Below are 24,601 nucleotides of genomic sequence, written 5' to 3'. Positions count from 1 at the left end.
CTGGGAAAAAGTCTCTGACTAAAAACTAAAAAAAGTTACATTTTTCTTTTACATTTTTAAACTTATTTTCTTTAAAATTTGTTTCATTTACCAATGTAGGATCATAATGTAAAATATTTCTAATTAGAGGGTAGAATGTTTTAATTTTTTTCGGATAAGGAAGATCCTATGGAACATTACTACAGTATGTTTGACTTAAACTTGTGATATACAGGAATGCAACTACAACTTTAAGTGAAGACTTCCTGCAAGATATGAAGGCTACGCAACCATTAGTTGGACTTGGCAACTACCTCATTGAGTTCTTGCCAAATTTGGCTTCAGAGTGTCAACCTTTAGTCAAACACACAGCAGTGGTATTGTGGCACTGAATAAGCAGCAGCTTTCAGCTACATTGAACAACTGACAACAATACTAATGTTGAGGTACTATAATGTCAACGATAAAGTCATTCGGCACTGTGATGCCAGTGTAATGGGATTTAGAACAACTCTCCCACAGCCAGAACAATCAGTTGCATTTCCATCCATGGTGTTAACACAAACTGAACAAAGCTCCACCTTTGAGTAACGTATTGGTTATTGTATTTGTTTGTGAGTATTCTAACCAATGCCCATTTAGGGGAGAGAAAATGACAGTTCGTCCGACCAATCTAAAGTAATTTTTTTCCAAATCATTTCCACCTGCTCCAAAGGCTCTGCAGAAGTTGTATCATTTCCAGGTAAAGTACAAACAAAGAAAGCAAATGAATATTGCCAACATGCTTTTGAGAGCTTGCTGCACTCCCTTTGAAGGGAGTTGCTGATGCTCGTCCAAGAATGTGAAATCCTCCAGACTGAATGAGAAGCAGTAGTGCAATATGCTGTGGGAGGCATCAATCCAGCAGGGACAGTGAATCTGGCAGACAAACAACATGCTCAATCAACCAACCAGGTGCAACTCTTCAAGTGCTCCAGAAAGCAGTGAGAAAAGGATGACCTGAAACTATTTAGGACAAACCTATTGCCATAAGAGAGTCCTAGACATTCATGGATGAATTGGTAGACCATCTTAAATGAAGGAATTAGTCACTATTCATAGAGATGAAAAAGAGAAGCTCATCCCACAAGCCATCAAAAAACCTGAGTGTAGTCTGTGTAAGACAAGAAAATGCTCTAGTGGCCAAACATGAGCAATGAGATTAAGAACAGCTCCAGCCAATATAATGCTTTTAATGAGCAGCAAACCAAACAAGGTAAAGAGCTGCTCATGACATCCCAGTTAAAAAGTCTGACAACACCAGGTTTTAGTCCAACCGATTTATTTGATAATAAACTCAAGCTTTCGAGGAGACTTTTTACTGTGTTTACCCCAGTCCAACGCCGGCACATCCACATCACGACATCCCAGACAGACCATGGACAAAGCTTGGAGCAGATCTCCTCATAGAATCATTGAATTCCATGGTGCAGAAAAGGGGAATTTGGCCCATCTGCATCTGCACCAACTCTTTGATAGAGTACCCTACCCAGGCCATATCCTTGTTAATCCCCCTAATCCACACATCCAGGGGTAACAAGGGGTAATCGCCCTGACCTGCACGACTTTGGACTGTGGGATGAAACCTGAGCATCTGGAGGAAACTCGTCCAGGCACGAGGAGAACATGCAAACTCCACCCGCACAGTTGCCCAGGGCTGGAATTGAATCCAGGTACCTGGTGACGTGAGGTAGCAGTGCTAACCACTGCGCTACCTACAAATCATCAGTCGTACAAATGAATGCCTCCCAGGAATCGAGTATCACGTCATTGTTGACTACTAGTCAGGCTACTGGAATTGGGCCGGTTGATGATAATGGCTAGAGAGATTGGGGAAGGTCTGAAAGCATTCTTCAGTCATCGTTGCATTCCTGACATTGAGACACAAGACAATGGCTCTTTGTTTATGAGTAAAGAATTCAGAATTAGGTAGTGCATTAGAAAGCTTTAGATTGGCTAGGAGGGAGTTGAAGAGTGAGTTGAGAAGGGCTAAAAGAGGACATGAGAAGACTTTGGCAGATAGGATTAAGGAGAATCCTAAGGCGTTCTATAGGCATGTCAAGAACAGAAGGTTGGTTAGGGCAAGATTAGGGCCAGTTACAGACAGTAGAGGGAAATTGTGTGTGGAACCGGAAGAGATTGGTGAGGCATTGAACCAATATTTCTCTTCGGTGTTCACGCAGGGGGACATGAATATAGCTGAGGAGGACACTGGGTTGCAGGGGTGTAAAATAGACAGTATTCCAGTTGATAAGGGGGATGTGCTGGATATTCTGGCTCTGATCTTCAGGTCGTTGTTGGTCTCTGGTATAGTACCGGAGGATTGGAGGATAGCGAATGTTGTCCCATTGTTTAAGAAGGGGAACAGAGACTTCCCCGGGAATTATAGACCGGTGAGTCTTACTTCTGTTGTGGGCAAGGTTTTAGAAAAAATTATTAGGGATAGGATTTATAGTTATTTGGAGAGTAATGAATTGATTGGAGATAGTCAGCATGGTTTTGTAGCAGGTAGGTCGTGCCTTACTAACCTTATTGACTTTTTTGAGAAAGTGACCAAAGAGGTGGATAGGGGTAAGGCAGTTGACGTGGTATATATGGATTTTAGTAAGGCGTTTGATAAGGTTCACCATGGTAGGCTTCTGCAGAAAATGCAGATGTATGGGATTGAGGGTAATCTAGGAAATTGGATCAGGAATTGGCTAGCAGATAGGAGACAGAGGGTGGTGGTTGATGGTAAATATTCGTCATGGAGTTCGGTTACGAGTGGTGTGCCTCAGGGATCTGTTTTGGGGCCACTGCTGTTTGTAATTTTTATTAATGATCTGGATGAGGGTATAGCTGGGTGGATTAGTAAATTTGCTGATGACACCAAAGTCGGAGGTGTGGTAGATTGTGAGGAAGGGTGTCATAGTTTGCAGGGAGACTTAGACAGGTTGAAGAGCTGGGCCGAGAGGTGGCAGATGGAGTTTAATGTGGAGAAGTGTGAGGTGATTCACTTTGGTAGCAATAACAGATGTGTTGAGTATAGGGCTAACGGGAGGACTTTGAATAGTGTGGATGAACAGAGGGATCTAGGTGTATGTGTACATAGATCCCTGAAAGTTGGGAATCAAGTAGATAAGGTTGTTAAGAAGGCATACGGTGTCTTGGCGTTTATTGGTAGGGGGATTGAATTTAGGAGTCGCAGCGTCATGTTGCAACTGTACACAACTCTGGTGCGGCCGCACTTGGAGTACTGTGTGCAGTTCTGGTCCCCACATTACAGGAAGGATGTGGAGGCTTTGGAGAGGGTGCAGAGGAGGTTTACCAGGATGTTGCCTGGTATGGAGGGGAGGTCCTATGAGGAGAGGCTGAGGGATTTGGGGTTGTTTTCGCTAGAAAGAAGGCGGCTAAGAGGGGATCTTATTGAAACATATAAGGTGATTAGAGGTTTAGATAGGGTGGATAGTGATAGCCTTTTTCCTCTGATGGAGAAAGCTAGCACGAGGGGGCATGGCTTTAAATTAAGGGGGGGTAGTTATAGGACAGATGTCAGGGGTAGGTTCTTTACCCAGAGGGTGGTGAGGGATTGGAATGCCCTGCCTGCTGCAGTTGTAAATGCGCCTAGTTTGGGGGCGTTTAAGAGATCCGTGGATAGGTTTATGGACGAAAAGGGATTGGTTTAGATTAGTGGGTCATTGTTTTTTTTTAAACTGGTCGGCGCAACATCGTGGGCCGAAGGGTCTGTTCTGCGCTGTAATGTTCTATGTTCTAATTAAGGAATTAAGGGTTATGGGGAGAAAGCGGAAAAGTGGAACTGATCCACTTCAGATCAGCCACGATCTTATTGAATGGCGGGGCAGGCTCGAAGGGCTAGATGTCCTACTCCTGCTCCTACTTCTTATGTTCTTATATTTCATGAATGATTAGAGAAATTCAGCAGTACGTATTTAATGGAAAGGCTGAGGCAACAATGAAAGGGATCATTAAGAAAATTGAGTTGATCGAGAACAGATGTGTACAAGGCATGGGAAGTAACCCAGTCTAGCAACTAATGCCACACCTCACCCAAACTACACCTCCAATGCTGAACTACCAAAGCCAGAGTTACTAACATGAGTGAGTGACAAAATCAAAGTGAAGTGACAGTAAGTCAAATTTCACTTTGATAAAACTGACAAATTGTTGCCAGGGCCAAGGGTTGGTGAGCCAGAGTGCAAACGTTCAATGCACTCAACCAAAGTTAGCCCACTCGGCAACTCTGACTGGTGTAGAGCAGTTGTCACCTTGAACACGCTGTGAAAATGAATAACCAAATGTAAGCAACTGCAAACATACAAATGCAACCACAGAAGCTGCTTCTTCAGACAGCTACTGAGCAAGAGTTGACTGGACAAACACTGGACAAACACTGGACAAACACTGGACAAACACTGGACAAACACTGGACAAACACTGGACAAACACTGGACAAACACTGGACAAACACTGGACAAACACTCCAGTCCCCTAGGGCAAAAAAGGTAACAGATCAGCAGCAACAGTTGTTACCGACATTCCCTGGAGAGTCACTGTAACCCACAGAACCAGGAAACACCAGATGAACAGCCTTTGACAACTTGAACATGTTGATTTAGAAGACCTGAAAGCTTTGAAGATTAAGTGTGTCATGTGCTTATAGAACATAACAGCACAGTACAGGTCCTTCGGCTCTCAATGTTGTGCTGAGCTATGTCCGAACCCAAGATCAAGCTATGCCACTCCCTATCATTCTGGTGTGCTCCATGTGCCTAATCAATAACCACTTGAAAGTTCCTTAAGTGTCCAACTCCACTATCACAGCAGGCAGTGTTTTCCACACCTCAACCATTCTGTGAGTGAAGAATCTACCTCGGACATCCCTCCTATATCTCCCACCATGAACCTTATAGTTTTGCCCCCTAGTAACTGCAATAGGGACAGAGCTGTCTCTAAGAACAGCTTAGGGACAGGGAAAGTAGGACAGGATTGAAAGAAAGGTTTTCTGGTTCATACACAAAAGCAGTATAAATCAAGAACCCCATGCACTCCGGACACGCTCTCTTCCACCAGGAAAAAGATACAAAAGTCAGATCATGTACCAACCAACTCAAGAACAGCTTCTTCCCTGCTGCTATCAGGCTTTTAAACGGACCCACCTTATTCTAAGCTGATCTTTCTCCTCACCCTATCGGTAACTGCAATGCTACATTCTGCACTCTCTCCTTTTCTTCTCCCCTATGTACTCTATCAACGGTCTACTTTGTCTGTACAGTGCACAAGAAACAATACTTTTTACTGTATCCCAATACATGTGACAATAATAAATCAAATCCATGACAAAAATAAGATCATAATGAGTACATGGACGTTCCACTGATTTTATACGTAGATACCATCCACAGAAATATGCACGACCTGATGGCCATTACAGAAACCCCATATAAATACCAATTCCTTAGGCAAATGTTTCGTAGTAGTTTGTCAAGATGACAAACATGGTGAGCTCAGAACAGCATAAGAATGATTCAGGTAGGAAGAGGGGAAAAACTGAAGAGAGAAACTGATTAGGGAGAAAAAGGCAAACTAAATTCACTGAAGAAAATATGAACCAAGAAAAGCAGATAGGTGCATGGAGAGGAGTGAGAAAAACAAATAATGAGGAAATAATGGAAAAAAGTTAAAAGATTTGAAAAAACTGCACGAGGTTAACTGTCAGGATGGAATTCTTTAGGGAACAAATAAAAGGAAAGCAGAGAGCAAAAGGAAAATGTAAGACAGAAAAGATTGAGGAGAAACAAAAGCAAAATAGACAATCAAGATAGTAAATTTATACCAAACGACAACATTTTTAAAACTAGAAATGCAGTCACGATTGGTTATAAAACAACTGCTAGCAAGATGAAAGAATTTTACACTTCAATATTTTTGTTACTATGCCAATGTATTCAAATTAACATTGCAGCAATTATTCCAGCATATTACAAGGCAACAATCACAGGGGCCTGCAAGTAAAACGTAAATTTACAATAAAGTAACACGTTTACAAAGGCACATTGACCCTTAACAAATCTCAATTTTGATGTAGGTGGGGGTCTATGAACAAGACCATGAGAATGACCAACATTTTTAAAATAAAACACATAACCTAATATAAATGATAATTCAAAACAATGGCAGTGTGATGTTTTGCACCACACAGTAGCAAGCCTTTAGTTCTTGCTTGTGATTTCCCACATTGTATGCTATCGATCTTAGCTGGAGGCAATGTCAACCCTTGCCATGCTCACTTATCCTCTGACAGCTGATTCTAACAGAGCCAGCCTGATCATCCACTAAGCTGCACAACTCTAAGTTATGTATCAGCATTCACCCTCTGGTTGTCATGTGATTGTTTAGAACATTGGGTGGTAGTGACTAGAGTAGGAAAGAGATTGAGAGCAGAAATAAAAGTAATGACAGGAACTGAATAAAATTTTCAAAATGACAGTGCATATTCATTTCTGTTAAAAGGAGTCCACCTTTGTGATTAACAGCACAATAATGGCACCTGGCAAGTTAAAGCAAGTGTAGTATAACTAAAAGCTTACAGGCAACAGAAGTAATTACAGTGACTTTATGGCATTTGTGAATGTGTGAAAATAAGATAAAAGTGAGAAAATCAAGCTGAGAGTAGAAATCTGTTCATCAACAATCAGAGTGATTCTCTATGAGTTTTTTTTTTAAAAACATCCAAAGTCTTCATCTGTTGGCCCTGGCTCAGAGGAGCCTTCTTGGCTCTAAGTCAGAAGGTTGCGGGTTCAAGCCCTGTTCCAGAGACTTGAGTATTTATATACACTGTCAGTTAGGCCAAGGGCTTACAACCTATAGCTCTGGAGCCACAAGTGGATCTTATAACATCTCATTTGTGACTCTGAACCTTTTCCACTGGGTTCATATTAACTTTATTTAGACTTTTTTCACATTAAATCAAGGAAGTTAACAGCCTGCACTTTCTAAGGTTTCAAATTATTTTTTCGCGAAACCATCAGCTATCTTCTAAATAAACCTGTTCAAGTGGCACAGCAAACTCCATCATGGTTACAAATCATGCCAATGGTTTAATGAAATGGTTTTGTAGTTGACCATTGCTGTTTCTAATATAACTGAAATGATAAATTATTCTGTGTGTGATCAGCAGCTTTTTAAAGAATTATGATTTATAAAAAATGCAAATTATGCATTCTACTAGAGATACTTGGCAATCATTTTTGAAATACTTAATTTTTGTTGTGCAGCTCCTAATAGTTTTTGATTTCAGCAATGTTTTTAAGAAAGACTTCTCTGGTTAAAAATGGTTGCCATCTTTGATCTGGATAGACACTTCCACGTAGTACTGAGATTACTGATCTGTTGGAGATGCCAGCGTTTGGATTAAAAAAAAGGCCCCAGGCTACCCTGCTATGGACACAAACCATACCATGGCACGTTTTTAAAGAAGAACAGGGGAGTCGCCTGGTTTTCAGGCCAAAATTGAGTTCTCAACAAATTCTGATCAAATCACATCAACTGGCCATTATCACAGTAATATTTGAGGGACGGTGCCAGTTGCTAATTGGCTGCCATATTTCTTATTTTAAAACAGTGGCAACAACACTTCAAACAGCACATCAATTGGCTCTAAAGCCCATTGTACGTCCTGAGATCAGAGATGCCAAACAAATGCATGTTTTAAAATTTTCTTTAAGAACGCGGCCATGCAAAATGAAACTGAAACTGAACACACCACAAGAAGTTCTAATGATGAGAACCAGTTGTACACAAATCTTAAAAAAGGGACATGATTGGCACTTTATCTCAGAAAAGCAGCTGAAATATAAGGCATGCCCAAGTCTTTAGTAAATCTAATTTCTGATTAGCGAGTACACTCTGCATACACTCAACAACTGTGAAACCCCAAGTGGTTGTTTCAAATCACTTTAGTTTGCACATTGTTACATATAGGAGTGGAAACTGGATTGCAAATAGTGCGTAGAACAACTCTGCAATTTACATTTGGAAGATCACCTACCGACAAAATAAAACTAGTTTAAAAGATCTCATGACCCTCAAGTAAAGTACAATTTTTAATTATTATTCAGTTACGAGATGTGGGCTTCGCTGGCTAGGCCACATTTATTGCCCATCACTAGCTGCCTTCTTGAATCACTGCAGTCCATGTGGTGTAGTTATATCCACAGTGTTGTTTGGAAGGGATTTTGATCCAGTGACAGTGAAGTAGCCAAGATATAGTTCCAAGTCAGGATGGTGTGAGACTTGGAGCGAAACTTGCAGATGGCGATGTTCCTACCTGACTTCTGCCCTTGCCCTTTTAGGTGATAGAGGTTGCAGATTTGGAAGCTGCTGCCGAAGAAATCTTGGTGAGTTACTGCAGTGTATCTTGTAGAGGGTACTCACTGACACCACTCTGCGTTGGTGGTTGAGGGATTGACTGTTTAAGGAGGTGAATGGGGTGCCAATCAAGTGGGCTGCTTTGCTGTTGAGCTTAATGAGTGTTGTTGGAGCTGCACTCATCCAGACAAGTGACAAGTATTATATCACCTCCTGACTTGTGCCTTGTAGACACTGAATAGGCTTTGGGAAGTCAAGAGGCGAATTACTCGTTGCAGAATTCGCAGACTTTGACCTGTTCTTGTCGCCAAAGCATTTATATGCCTGTGCCAATGGTATCCCTCAGGATATTGACAGACAGGAATTCAGCGATGCCAATGCCATTGAATATCAACAGCAGGTACTTAGATCCTCCCTTGTTGGAGATGGTCAATGTCTGGCACTTGTTAAGAGTGAATATTACTTGTCATATGTCAGTTCAAGACCAAATATGTTTTGCTGCAGTATCTGAAGACTCACAAATGGTGCTAAACAGTGCTGGAGTTGCAGACAGTTATTAAGATTGTCAGAGTATACAGCAAGATATAGATAAGCTGGAAAATTGGGCAGAGAAACAGCAGATAGAATTTAATCTGGACAAATTTTGGTAGATCAAATTTAGGTGGAAGCTATAACATAAGTGGCAGAACAATCAGGAACATAGGCACACAGAGGTCTGGGCATACAGGTCCACAGATCCTTAGAAGCAGCAGCACAAGTGGAAAAGGTGGTAAAGAAGCATATGGCATGCTTGCCTTCATTGGACGGGGCATCGAGTATAAAAGCTGGCAAATTATGTTACAGTTTTATAAAATATTGGTTAGGCCTCATTTAGAAAACTGTGTCCAATTCTGGTCACCATACTACCAGAAGGGCATGGAGGCTTTGGAGAGAGTGCAGAAAAGGTTGATCAGGATGTTGCCTGATATGGAGGGTATTAGCTATGAGAGATTGAATAAACTGGGATTGTTCTCCCTGGAAAGGCTGAGGCTAAGGGGCAATCTGATAGAAGTTTATGAAATCATAAGGGGTATAGATAGGATGAGTAGTTGGAAACATTTTTCCCAAGGCAGAAATGATCATTACAAGAGCGCACAAGTTCAAGGTAAGGGGGGAAGGTTCAGTGGAGACACGCAGGGGAAGTTTTTTCTTTTTTTAAAACAGAGGGTGGTGGTGGTCTGGAGTGCACTGCCAAATGAGGTAGTTGAGGCAGATACACCAGCAACATTTAAGACCTATCTGATAGGCATGCGGACAGACAGGGAATTGAGGGATACAGGTGGTTAGTCTAGATAGAACAACATGATTAGCGCAAGCTTGGAGAGCCGAAGAGTTTGCTCCTATGCTGTATTGTTCTTTATTCCTGGATGAACTCCTGCAGTGACGTCCTGAACTGAAATGATTGACCTCCAACAACCACAACCATCTTCCATTGTGCCATGTACATTTCCAACTAATGGAAGGTTTTCCCCCTGACGCCCAATGATTTTGCTAGGAGTCCTTGATGCCATACTCAGTCAAATGCTGCCTTGAAATCAAGGGTAGCCACTCTCAACTCATATTTTCAATACACATTGTCATCGCAATAAACTCAGTCATGGGCACAACATCAGGCTAAAGGGACGATCCTTTAAAACAGAGAGAAGGAATTTCTTCAGCCAGAGAGTGGTGAATCTGTGGAACTCTTTGCTGCAAAAGGCTGTGGAGGCCAAGACATTGAGTCTCTTTAAGACAGAGATAGATAGGCTCTTGATCAATAAGGTAGTCAGGGGTTATGAGGAAAAGGCAGGAAAGTGGGGATGAGAAAAATATCAGCCATGATTGAATGGCAGAGCAGACTCAATGGGCTGAATTGCCTAATTCTGCTCCTATGTTTTATGGATGTCTGATAAAAGCATACATCTATACTGAGTAGGACTATTCCAATATACGATAATGTGTTTTTGTTTATCACAGCATCTACGTTATTTTAAATTTACCTCAATTTTCAGCTCTTAATCTCTCTCCTAATGCTTCGTTATGTGGTAAGGCAATGTCAACAGTTACCCCAGAGATCATTCCTGTTAGATCCCCAAGTTTTAGCCAGTGTCATCCAAGTTTAAGGACCATCACAGCAGTGCCTAGCCCTCTCACCAAGATGCATGAATGGACAGGGAGGGTCAGAGAGAAGAGCGGCGTAAACAAAAAAGGGGCAGAGAGAAAGGGTGGAGAGCAAGCGAAGGACATGAAGGAACAGAGGAAAAGAGTTGAACCAACTGTTCCCCTACCTGAAAGAAAATTACATTTATTTAAACTGCATTTATATTTTTGTTCTACAAGGTGGAAGGAAGTTTGTAGCTTTTACATCATAGTGGAGGGCAATAGCTTTGTGCATTTAACAGACACCACAGTATTTCAGAGTCACAAAGATAAAGTAGCACAGTGCAGAAAAGGCCCTTTGATTCATTGAGTCTGCACCGAAAATTACCACTAAAGTCGTACTCATCCCATTTTCCAATACTTGTCCCAGATCCTTGAATATTAGCATTTGAGAAGTGGATGAGGATTCAAGTCCTCATCTAAATACTTTTTAAAGGTTGCAAGGTTTCCGGCCTCCACTACCTTCCCAGACAGTGCATTCCAGATCATTACCCTCCAAGTGAGAAAATCTTTTTTTCAAATCTCCTGCCCCTCACCATAAAATTATGCCCCCTCGTGACTGATTGATCCCTGGACAAAGGGCAACAGCTGCTTCCTAATCACCCTGTCCATAGCCTTCATAATCTTATACACCTCAATCATGTCCCCCTCAACCTTCTCTACTCTAAAGAAAATAATCCAAGCCTACCCAGATTCTCTTTAAAGCTCAAATGCTCAATCCCAGGCAACATCCTGGTGAATCTCTTCTGTACGCCATCTGGTGCAATCATATCCATCCTATAATGAGGTGACAAGAACTGCACACAGCACTCCAACTATAGCCTAACAACGTTCTGTACAGCTCCAACATAACCTCCTTGCTCTTATACGTACTGCCACGATTGATAAGTACCCTATCCAACTGCTCTATCACATTCAGGGATCTATGAATAAGTGCCTAATAGTTTGTCCTCTACATATTTTTAAAACTGAATTTGTATGCACTGTTTTGTAAATGTCGCAGATATTTCCTTGGTTTCCTCTATGCAATGAATGTACCAAATAATCTTACACTTTGTGTTAACGTTAGCATGAAATCTAAAAATAGGTTCAAATATAAAATAAAATCCCATTGAGTTACTAATACAATGGGAAAGATGCTTAAAGTGGCATAGATTTATTTTTTAATTAGTCAGAATATCAGAAATTTCAGTGCATTTTGGAATATAATGCAAAAGAAATGTTTCATGACCCTTATAATTACAAACCAGTTTATCATGGCAGCCCAATGACTAATCCCCAAGTCAGCGTACAAATTTACTGCAGTTTGAAAAATTGCAATAGCACAGAAAAAATTAAAATAACAATCCTTATCATTCTTTTCGCTCTGTATTACAGGGTTGAATCTTATTTAAATGCTGCTAACACCACTGCAGGAAAATGACTTGAAATGACATGCCACATTTATTCTCAAGGCCGAAGTTTGAATATGCCTTTGAAGGCACCAACTTTTGAAGGTGAAATAGCTAGGGGAGAAAATCACAGCTGTCAGCTTCTCATAGCAACCTTGTTTCTCCCCCTTCAGTTTTAATCAATCTTACCTTAAGCTATCCTTCTCTCTATGTCATTTTAAAATGTGTGTAAAAAAAATCCATACAATGTACAAAATGCATAACAACTTACCTTGGAGGAATAGAATAAACACAATATTCCATAAAAGGACATTTCTCAATCACCTATGTACTTGTTAAATCAATGGCGAGAGACAAGGTCAGCAAAAAAAAAGTTAATGAAAACACTATGTAAACGTTTCTCACAAGTAATGAAGTAGCTTCCTTTTTAAAGGGTACTCAATGTGCCTATAGATCAATTCAGAAAGATTGGATATTATGGATCTGGCTGATGTAGCCAAGTTGCTTTCTTTTGGGTCCAGAAGGTTGTTAGTCCTATAATAACTGTCAGATGAGGCCTCCCCAAGGCACTCAACCATATTACTCAAGCTGCAATGAAAGCCTTACCCTTGTACATCACATTGTTCTCGATCCACATGCCTTTCTTCTGTGGCTTCTTCTGCTCGTGCCAACTCATCTGCCATTAGAGCTTCCTCCAATTTCTTCCGCACTTGTTGCACTCGCTCCTCCTGTTTCCTGCAGTATAATATACAATTTCCCATTTATTTTAGAGAAAGTTTACCATCCTACATTTACTCATGTAGTGACTTAGCAGTTAAAAAAAATCAATTTTAGCCAGTATGATATGCATTAGAAGTTGCACCGAAAGTGAAATAAACCTAACCGTACTGAATTCAGTGCACTGCAATGTCAGCAGCAGCTTATCCTAAAGCTCAGAGGTTATAAGAGCCACATGAGGGTTCCATTAATGCTGTGAATCATAATGATGGGTTGCAACAACAGACTATATGGTCTGTTTCCAGACTATATAGGAAAATGTTAAGTATAAGTTAAAAAAGGTTCCTCACTCCCAATATTCTGTGCAAAGTCACAGTGGAGGTCTGTGTAGGCATCTGCTACAAGGGCTCTGCTGATATTACTATTTACTTCAGTACAAAGGAGGTTATCTCAATACTGAGTAAATCATCACAAACATATTATGTGTCACAAGAATACCAATGTCAGGGGAAACAACAATTTTATGCCATTTGAGAAGAGAGTGCTGACTGGTCGGCAAGTGGACTCTAATCAACAGAGGCCTTGCCCATGAAGAATGCACCAGTTAATATGATTGACAGTTAATCGCTGGGCATTGTTTTAAAATTTAAAATCACACAACTTGACTGTAATTGGTCAAGGCATTGAATCAGAAATACAGAAAATAGGATAAAATCAAAATACTGCAGATGCTGGAATCTGAAACCAAAAGAGAAAATGTTGGAAAATCTCAGCAGATCTGGCAGCATCTGTAAGGAGAGAGAAGAACTGATGATGAGTCTAGATGACCCTTTGATAAAGCACCATAGAAAGTAGCAATAGGCCATTTGTCCCTTTTGAGCCTGTTATGCCATTCATTATGATTGTGACTGATCATCCAACTCAGTAACCCATTCCCACTTTCCCCCCAATATCCTTTGATCCCATTAGCCCCAAGAGCTATATCTAACTCATTCTTAAAAACAAAATATTGTGGCCTCAACTGCTTTCTATGGCAGAGAATTCCACAGGCTTAGCACTTTCTAGGTGAAGAAATTCCCAAAATCCGTTCTAAATGATTTAACTCATATCCTTAGATGTAACTCCTGGTTCTGGACTTCCCCATCACGGAGAACATCCTTCTTACATCTAAGTTATTTAGTCCTGTTAGAATTTTAAAGGCTTCTGTGAGACCCCCCCTCATTCTTCTAACTGAATCTCTCCTCATAATTCAGCCTTGCTGTCAAGATAAAGGGGAGGCGGTTTAGAACGGAGTTGAGGAGGAACTTCTTCACTCAAAGGGTGGTGAATCTCTGGAATTCTCTGCCCGTTGAAGTGGTGGAGGCTGCCTCGCTAAATATTTTTAAGAAGCGGGTTGATGGGTTCTTGATAAGAGAGGGGATTAAGGGTTATGGGGAGAGGGCGGGAAAGTGGAACTGAGCCACAACAGATCAGCCATGATCTTATTGAATGGTGGGGCAGGCTCGAAGGGCTAGATGGCCTACTCCTGCTCCTATTTCTTATGTTCTTATGTTCTTATGAATCAGCCTGGTAAACTCGCTGCACGCCTTCCATAGCAAGAACATCCTTCCCCAGAGAATGAGACCAAAACGGCACTCAATATTCCAGTTGTGGTTTCACCAAGGCCCTGTTTAATACAGGAAGACATCCTGGTTGCTATACTCGAATCCTATTATTATGAAAGCAAGCATACCATGTTCCTTCACCATCTGATACACTTGCATGCTTACTTTGTGACTGGTGTACAAGGGCACCCAGATCTCGTTGTATATTCCCCTCTCGCAATCTATAGCCATTCAGATAATAACCTATTTCTTATTTTTGCTATATTTTGGTAGAGTAGACTCAATGGGCCAAATGGCCTAGTCCTGCTGCTGATTCGTATATTTACATGTGGAATCCATATCTTTAATTCAGAGCATCAGTTCAAATTGAAAATATTTTTCTATCTTCTTTCTATTAGGCCACATATGCAAGCAGATGATGTACTTGGTTTTCTTAGTCCCCTTCTGCAGCTACTTTAAACCCAATATGATCATTATTGCCCAGACATTCTCCACTGAAACACACTCCACTTGTCCAGAATGAGACCCAGTCCAGTCTCATTCCTCTTTGGACCACAAAAATCACTGATTAAGAAAAATCAATGATTAAGAGGCAATTCCTATTAATCCATAGAAACAAGCCATCTTGTCAGTTAATACCTCATGTAAAAAGAAAAACTGCATGCAGATCAATGCATTAGGTGTTGTAAACAGCTTTAATTAAGTACTCAATAGGTCTGCAATTTCTTTGATATGGAGTTGCACGGCTTCTTACGTAGAACCACAGAATCTTTATGTCTTTAAATAAGTTTTAAAAGCATAACTTCACAGACTAATTTATCACAACGAAAGCAATATTGAAAAGCAACAGCCTCACCTGTAGTAAAGTTTAAAAGGTAAAGTTGCCATAGTCCCAGATGACCATCGGCTGGGGGAGAGCTGACTGGTGATGATTTAACCTGAGCATCACCACACCGCAGGCGAGGGGCCAGGTTGAGAAGATGAACCTTCATGAATAATCTGTCTGTCTGTGTTGGACTATTTCACAATTAGCTCCATGAAAATGGCATTTCGTTGCCTCACTATCGCAATGCTTTGAATGGTGTGAAGTTGCTGATTTTGTTTAGTAGAAATGAACTAAACTTGCCACAGAAACGTAGTTCTTGTTATTTCAAACCTTAGAACCCTGTTAATGCTGATATTTCTAGCAGTGAACATTCTCTAACATTTTTATTCATTTATGGGATGTGGGCATCGCTGACTAGGTAAGCACTTATTGCCTATCCCTCATTTCCCTCAAGTAGCTGATGATGAGCTGTCTTCCTGAACCACTGCAGTCCATGAGGTGTTGTTAGGGAGGGAGTTCCAGGATTTTGACCCAGCAACAAATATATAATGGTGATATATTTCCAAGTCAGGGTGGTGAATGGCTTGAAAGGAAACTTGAAGGTGGTGATGCCACCTTCAAGGTGGTGACAGTCCAATGTCCTTGTTCTTCTAGATATCACAGGTCACTGTTTGAAAGGAGCCTTAGTGAGTTGCTGCAGAACATCTTGTAGATTGCACACACTGCTGTCACTGTGCATCTATGGTGGAGGGAGTGAATATAAGAAATAGGAGCAGGAGTAGGCCATCTAGCCCTTTGAGCCTGCCCCGCCATTCAATAAGATCATGGCTGATCTGTCGCTGTTCAGTTCCACTTTCCCACCCTCTCCCCATAACCCTTAATCCCCTCTCTCATCAAGAACCCATCAACCCGCTTCTTAAAAATATTTAGCGAGGCAGCCTCCACCACTTCAACGGGCAGAGAATTCCAGAGATTCACCACCCTTTGAGTGAAGAAGTTCCTCCTCAACTCCGTTCTAAACCGCCTCCCCTTTATCTTGAGGCTGTGCCCCCTAGTCCTACTGTCTTTTTTGACCGGGAAGAGTCTCTCCACCTCTATCCTATCCATCCCATTCATCATCTTATACGTCTCAATGAGATCTCCCCTCATTCTTCTAAACTCTAACGAGTACAAGCCTAGTTTATTCAGCCTCTCCTCATAGCTCAACCCCCTCAACTCCGGTATCAGCCTAGTAAACCTCCTCGGCACTCCCTCCAAGGCCAAAATATCCTTGCGCAGGTGCGGCGCCCAAAACTGCACACAGTACTCCAGCTGCGGCCTCACCAATGCCCTATACAGCTGCAGCAAGACCTCCCTACTTTTATATTCAATCCCCCTCGCTATGAAGGCCAGCATCCCATTCGCCTTCCTGACCACCTGCTGGGTGGAGTGCCAATAAAGTGGGCTGCATGATTTGAGAGAGATGACAGAGATGGAGCCACGTTTTCATTTAGATACAAGAAAAGCCAAGTTGGGCCCTTTTGCAGCTTTGAAATTGCAGCCAACCTGTGATTCCCCCTTGTCATATTTTTGTCCAAGAGACATGGGAGGGTAAAGCCCTCGATAAAAAAATACAGAAGTGTGGATCCAGAGGCATGTTAGAAGACCCACCTTTCTTCTCAAGAACAGCAGCCCAGGTCCCAACATCATTCTTATGCACCTTAAAGCTTGCTCCTCGTCCCCACTCAACACCCATCCCTCTTCATAAACCCTCATACAAAACTGCTCAAGTTACGGTTTCCTCACTTTCTGACTGATTTTCACACCAGTGCAGATGTAGATGGTTGCACAATTTTCTATAAGGGATGAAGGAAGAAGGGTTCTGATTTTGTGGTAATACTGAAATTGTCACTGCACATCATCAATACTTAACTGAAACTAACCACAATTCTGATGCAAGCACATAAGAATAACGTGGAAATTCAGAAGTTGCTGTCAGCGATTCTGCAGTCAGAGGGTACATGGTAGCCCACTCAATCTCTCAATCTAGCCTCATGCCTTTTTTTTTGTTTTTTTAGTGATAAAAATGCAGGCCAGAATTTTATGGTCCCCACTGACAAGGTTTCAGAGGGGTGCTTGTGTGTTTATAGTTTGGGGGTCGGGGTGAGGGGAAGAAAGCGTGAAATGAAAGGGACAGATTCCCTCTAGGTGCCCACCCACCTGACCAGTGATTCCCACACCTGCAAGGCCTGGGATGGGAAGCTTGGTCTTGTCCTAATACAGTCTCTTAAGTGACCAATTAATGACTACTTAAAGGTTGTTTACCACACAGCCTCAATTCTTAGATTGGTGGGAACATTGAACCTCCTAGGAGTAGGTTGAAACAAGTTACATCTTTGGTGGGTGCCCTCCATCAGAAGCCCCTTCTGGTGCAGTTACTTCACACTCAATTGAGCACAAATTGGCTACAGAGCACTGTCGAGTTGGATGCTGAGAATGGAGTGGTCTTATTGACTTTAATTCCTTCTCTCACCAATCTTTGATCATTTCCTCCTATACTTAGCTTTGCTTCACATTTCCAAAGTATCTCTTCAGCCAGTGAGAAAACTGGAGAGCAATATATGGGATCCAAACCTACAGCTCCTTTACTGCATCATTTTAGAAGTGAAACACTAGTCTTTTCTCAGTGGCATGCATTTTTATGTGATGTATTCTAAGCAACTGATTTTTTTTAAACTGATTTTGCTTTTAAACTGTTTCTTCTAAAACAAGAGTGACTAGATAAGCTGAACAAAAAAACAAAACATTGTGTAATAAACTTGTTTGCCACAATAAAGATTAAATAGGGAAGAGGAGGAAGATAGTATTATGATCTTTGTATTTACTCAACGTCACTAGCAAAATGACGGATCAAACAAAAAAAAACTGATGTATAAACGTATAAACCTTATGCACTGACAGTGCCGAAGTGTGTCATGATAAACAACAAGTTCATGAATCAGCTTCGAATGTGTGGTCAAAATTGAAGGGCATAATTCATTTTTAAGCCTTGCATCACTTCTTGCAAGGTTTTTTTCTCACCATCACTTTTCCCAAATGGTCCATTTATGGACAGGAACTGCATGGGATTAAGCTTTGAGAAGAGAAATAAATACCACAGGCTTTTCCCTCATTCCTTATGAAAGAAACATGAACCAGTAATAAAATCAACTGAATTCTGCACACATATGCACATATCTCCACTTTAAGCAAGGGCTATTATAGGACAGCTTCCACTACACATCTGAAAACAGATCATTAGCAATAGACTTTAATTTGAAATTACATCAAATACTCCCAACGCATTTTTGTTTATAGATCACATACTGCCCTGTAAATTTTATAGGTGTTTTTAACATTCATCAGATGTAGGATGGCACAGTGGCTAGCACGGCTGCCTCACAGTGCCAGAGACTTGGGTTAAATTCCAACCTCGGGTCACCGTCTGTGTGGAGTTTGCACATTCTCCCCGTGTCTGCACGCGTTTCCTCCGGTTATCCAATTTCCTCCCATAGTCCAAAAATGTGCAGATTAGGTTGATTGGCCATGTAAATTGCCCCTTAGTGTCAGGGGACGAGCAGGGTAAATACATGAAGTTCCGGGGATAGGGCATTGTATCTTAGTACATCAGGGGGCAGTCCATTCTCTTGGTGCCATCTGTGCTACACTGGATCTTTAAAACGTAGTCAGCTAGATACTAGTCAATCATAAATAATTAAGGAATTGAAGTGGTACTTTATCAGCTGCAGTCTAATACCAATTACTAATATGAAACAGCAATAGCAACTGTAGCTGAACATACAATGGTGTGCTTATATCAACAGCTGAAATACTGAAAAGATTAATTGGTCATGATACCATCACTAAAGATCCCACCCATCCCAGCTGCAGATCGTTTGCTCCCCGCCCCTAGTATGACCAGGGTTGTGAACAGCTTCTTCCCCAGAGTTGTTACCCAGCTGAACTCCATCCTTTAACACATTCCCAGGCAATGGGCATTGTGCACTATGCCTATTGGCACTACTTTATAATGACTACTGCTAATGACTTCGGCATTTTCTTTTTTTAAAATATCTTGGGAGCCTGCAAACTCACTTTTCACTGTATTGTATATTATACAATGATAATAAAGTTGAATTGAATTGAATATCCCTGACACCTGGACATTCTAGCAACAGTCAATTTGAAGGACGTGGGAATAATCAGATGAGGTACCAGAAGGGTAGATAGCCATGTTAAGCATATGGATAATTCACTGCTTTCCACAGGGGTAGGGGAGTGGGAACTGGTTTGAAGTAATGGAATATTATCGAAAATGTGTTCCCAGTATGTTTAAACATTGCGTGAGTATATTTTATTTGTTGCCTTATCTCATGAAACTGTCAAGCTAAAATGGCATATGTTGAAAATGCAACTTTCTTGATCTTGAAAGAAGTCTTAAAACATTTACTCTCACCTGATGTCCTTATCTGTGACAACGAATGCTCTGCAAAGTGGCTGGTAAGTGTTGAGCCAAACCGCTGGGTTCTTCTCAACAGCTGCAGACAATTGCCCTGTAATGGGTCCAGAGCTGGTATGCAAAGCACTTGCTATTGCTGACAATAGAGCCTCATTTGTGTTACCAGGACCAATACCTTTATTTAAAAAAAATGGATATTACTATTTTCATAAACATACAATGCACTTTTCTCCAGTAACTTATATGCTATGACAGCTAAATTGCTTTAATATTCATGTACATATTAGTATTTGACATTAATACAACCACAGTTTTCCTAGAAGAAAGTTTTAGTAATGCAGTAGAAATGGCTCAGTAGTGCTCTTCTGATAAATTTGGGATATTCATTTGATCTGTGCAGGAATGAACGGGAGATCATGTGCTGGTGGTGTGGGGTAGGAGAAGAGGAAAGGCTGGTGGCAAGTATTTTTATTTCATTTGGAGAATTACATTCATTCTATTGTCCTTCTGTTTTTAGTTTCAGCTTAAGCTTTTAATGTTACTTTATACACAGGAATCTTTCCAATTTATCCATAAACTAGTCTTATGATGTGACTTGCTGAAATTGTCTCCTACGGGCACAATGTTTTTGGAACTTGGAGATCATTTAGCTTTTATATGTATAAAATAGTTAATGAGGTGCTCACATGAGCTGTGCCTGTTGGTTTGGGGTGGTTGGGGCAAGGAGTGGTGAGTGAAGAGGGGTGAATGTAAAGTCTCCTGAATTATAATGACCTGACTGACCTTGTGAATGGAGATGGTAACAAGAACACAAGAAAGGCCCCTCAAGCCTGGTCTGTCATTCAATATCATGGGTGAACTTTGGCCTCAACTCCACTTGCTCACCTGTTCCCCATATGCTTCAAATTCCCTGGGACAAAAAAAATTGTCAATCCCAGTCTTAAATATATTCATAATTGAACACTTAACTCTATAGGATAGAGAATTCTAAAGATTCACAACCCTTTGACAGAAATTTCTCATCTTAGCTCCAAATGATCTTCCCCATAGAGACTTTGTCCCATGTTCTAGATTCCTCAGCCAGCAAAAACAACCTCGCCTGTATGTGCTTCTAAGGCATCAACTTTAGTTGCTTTCCTTTATATATGTATTTGTAAAAAATCTTTACAATCTGTTTTTAGACTCCTGGATAATTCATTCCCATTCTATTTGTTTTCCTTTTAATCATCTTTTTGGTGGCCCTTTGCTGGTTCCTTAAATGCTCCAAATCCTCAGGTTTTGGCTATCCTTTACAATAGTAGAAACCTCTTTCAATCTAATCCAATACTGCCCTTACCATCTTTAATAAGCCACAGATAGATCTTCCTTATCAATTTATTTTTAGAATTTATTTTTAGTTGAACACTTTGAATTGCTTCTTTAAATGTTTCCCCGCTGCTTATTTATCGCCATACCTTTAAGTCTATTTACCTAATTAATCCTAGCCAGCTTGCCCCACATACCTAATGCAATTTGGTTTTGCTGAAGGTTAAGATTCTTTGTATGGGATGACAGTCTTTTGCTTTCAAATTTATTTTAGAATTCAGTTGTATTATGATGACTTTGCCCAGTCCATCCTCTGGAATGAGATTACCAATTAATCATGCTTTATTTTTATTGCACAATACTAGGTCTAAAATGGCTTCCTCAATAGTTGATTTTATAAAGTACTGCTCCAAGAAATGGATCACAAAAGCATTCTACAAACTCATCTTCCAGACTGCCCTCACCCATTTGTTATGTCCAGTCTACAAAGGAATTAAAGTCTGCCACAACTATTACATTCTTTAATACAAGCTCCAATGATTTCTTGCATAATGTTCTGCCCTACAGTATACCACTGTTGGGGGGCCTATAAACCACTCCCACAAACAGTTGCTGACCCTTGAACAGGGAATTAGGTCTGCCTGTGATGTTTTTGACTGTTATTGCCTCCCAGTGCTCACAATGTTTGCTCAAGTTGTCTGCACTTCTAGGAACATATGCTCAGATTAACTACTTTCAGAAGATGCAGGAAAAAAGCAATTTACTGCCAACTAAGCAGAAAATAGCTTCCACTTCAGCTCAATTTCACAACTTCAGTGCCCGAGAGGAATTCCCTTAGAAACTGTTTCAAATTTAAAGAATTCAACTACTTGATGTGTCAAAACAAGATTTATAGACATTTGCAAGTATATCGTCATAGTACAATTTTAAGACTAGATCTGTATTGGACACAAGGAATGTAAAACAGTAACAGCAACTAAGAGTTAGTAAAGGTTGGTAAGAATTCATTAAAAACCGGAAAGTTTGGATAAGATCTGAAACTATGCATGAAAGTAATAGGCAAATGCCAGACAACTGTTTACTTGCATTGCTTTATCCCACTATTTGATTACCACACCAGTGGAACATACCTTGTAATCCTTTCGGAAGTTCCATTGATTTAATGATCTGCTCGGCTATGTCACAGGCACTCAATCCTTGCAGTCGTTTCTCCCAAAACAGCTGAGAAGAAAATAAGCACAATTGAAATGCTTTAAGGATGGGGGATGAGGGGGAGAGAAGAGAAAGAACTATGCCAAAATAGGTTTTAAAATACTTCAAGAAGAGGAAATATTTTTTAAAAAGCGAGTGAATTGAATCTACTGGATCCTCTTTGAGAGGTTTCAAACCTGTATTCATAGCATAACTGATCACTCAATTCCCTTCCATTTTCTTTCTGGAATTATTCCTTCACTGGACGTGGGTTATCCATTCCCAACTGCCCTTGAACCAAGTGGCTTCCCACACCATTTCAGAGGATAAATAAGAGTCAACTACATTCCTGTGGGATTAGTCTCACACGTAGGCCTGACCAGGCAAGAACAACAGATTTCTTTCCACAAAAAGGACAAATTAATGAATGTAATGATTTTTTTTCAAGGATCAACTATTTTTAAGACGCGGGTTGATGGGTTTTTGATAAGAGAGGGGATTAAGGGTTATGGGGAGAGGGCGGGAAAGTGGAACTGAACAGCGACAGATCAGCCATGATCTTATTGAATGGCGGGGCAGGCTCGAAGGGCTAGATGGCCTACTCCTGCTCCTATTTCTTATGTTCTTATGATTTCATGGTCACCATTACCAATGGCTACCTCACCAATTCAACATTACATTGATGCTGTGGTAGGATTTGAAGTCTTGTTGCCAGAAGCTGGAGCCTGGGCCACCATTCCTTCCCCTTCCAAGATATAACAAATTAATTATTCTCTTTTGAGCTATTCTTCTGGATTCTCCTCACTCTTGCAAGCTGGTCTGCATTGGCCTGCAATTGCCAGGCTGCAGGAAGGAGATGTCACACGGATCGCAACCAAGTCATATTTCTATGGATCAAGACAAAAACCTCTACATTTAATAAATAAAGTTTATTTATTAGTTCACAAGTAGTCTTATATTAACACTGGAATAGAGACATGGAAGATAGGAGCAGGAGGAGACTATTTGGCCCCTAGAGCCTGCTCTGCCATTCATTACGATCATGGCTGATCATCCAACTCAATAGCCTAATCCTACGTTTTCTTCCATAGCCTTTGATAAAGTAATTGCCTTTGTAGGGAGAAAATAATTTGGATCATGAAGGCCAGGGGGTACACACACAAAAGCAGCCACGATATAAGTAAGAAAAGCCACAAGAGTAACAACTCCAAGTAAAAACTAAGATTTCACAAGCTTTGATTTTTACATGTGCATCATTCAACCATGATTCCCAGTGTCCATTTATAACTCATTGGGCAGAATTTTCCCAAAAAATGCCAGAGTGCAAAGTTCAGACTGAAAACAGATATGCTTCACCATTTTAAAGTGGTTGGGGAGAGAGGAGAGAGGAGGAAAAGAGAATTTCCTGCCTTTTTTTGGGCGTACTTAGGTGATTTTCTGGGACCCTGTGCATCAATAGTTTGCTGGGGGATTCACGCCAATAAAGGGAAGGGGCGTGGCCTAATCCCACTAGCAAGGCCATCACGTCTTTAACTTTAATCCCTGCTGGTGAGAACCTTTCCAGGACCATACTATCACAGGTTCTCTAATGACATTAAAATAGCAATTTAAATATGATAATGATGATTTAAACATGGTAATCAGCGTCCATAAGATATAGGAGCAGGATTAGGACACTCGGCCCACTATTCAATCATGGCTGATATTTTTCTCATCCCCCATAATCCCTGATCCCCTTATCATCAAGAACCTATCACTGTCTTAACGACACTCAATGACTTGGTCTCACAGCCTTCTGCGGCAAAAAGAGTTCCACAGATTCACTACCCTCCGGCTGAAGAAATTCTTCCTCATCTGTTTTAAAGAATCATCCCTTTAGCCTGAGGTTGTGCCCTTTGGGTGTAGTTTTTCCTATGAGTGAAAACATCCTCTCTATCTAGGCTTCGCAGTATCCTGTAAATTTCAATAAGATTCCACCCCCCCTCCCCCCCCCCCACCCCATCCTTCTAAACTCCAACGAGTACAGACCCACAGTCCTCAACTGTTCCTCATATGATGAGCTCTTCATTCCAGGAATCATTCTTGTGAACTTCCTCTGGACCCTTTCCAAGGCCAGCATATCCTGTCTTAGATATGGGGCCCAAAACTGCTCACAATACTCAAAATGGGGTCTGACCAGAGCCTTATACAGCCTTAGAAGTACATCCCTGCTCTTATATTCTAGCCCTCCCAGAATGAATGCTAATATTGCATTTGCCTTCCTAACTGCCGACTGAACTTGCACATTAACCTTAAAAGAATCTGGGACAAGGACTCCCAAGTCCCTTTGTGTTTCTGATTTCCTAAGCATTTCCCCATTTAGAAAATAGTCTTTGGCTCCATTCATCCTTCCAAAGTGCGTAACCTCACACTTTTCCACATTATATTCCATCTGCCGCTATTTTGCCCACTCTCCTAGCCTGTCCAAGTCTTCTGTAGCCCCCCTCTTCGTCAATACTACCTGTCTCTCTACATGTCTTTCTATCAT

At 41.0% G+C, this 24,601-nt stretch overlaps 1 protein-coding gene across 2 annotated transcripts in view; it reads right to left on the bottom strand.

Annotated features, from left to right (window-relative positions):
* The window catches only part of LOC145339136 (methyl-CpG-binding domain protein 2-like), a 110,373-nt gene that overhangs the window by 8,570 nt on the left and 77,202 nt on the right, over positions 1-24,601 (bottom strand). For both annotated transcript variants that reach the window (XM_080183575.1, XM_080183649.1), the window contains 3 exons: positions 22,014-22,104; positions 19,576-19,753; positions 12,561-12,689 (listed from right to left, as the gene is read on the bottom strand). In XM_080183575.1, coding sequence (XP_080039701.1) covers positions 12,561-12,689; positions 19,576-19,753; positions 22,014-22,104 — 398 coding nt within the window. The remainder of the gene's footprint in view (positions 1-12,560; positions 12,690-19,575; positions 19,754-22,013; positions 22,105-24,601) is intronic.

This window comes from Carcharhinus amblyrhynchos, chromosome 1, assembly GCF_965287045.1.
Source record: "Carcharhinus amblyrhynchos chromosome 1, sCarAmb.v2.hapA, whole genome shotgun sequence".
Taxonomy (NCBI): Eukaryota; Metazoa; Chordata; class Chondrichthyes; order Carcharhiniformes; family Carcharhinidae; genus Carcharhinus; species Carcharhinus amblyrhynchos.
Note: the sequence above shows the minus strand (reverse complement) of the source record. Positions and strands in the feature narration are given on the sequence as shown.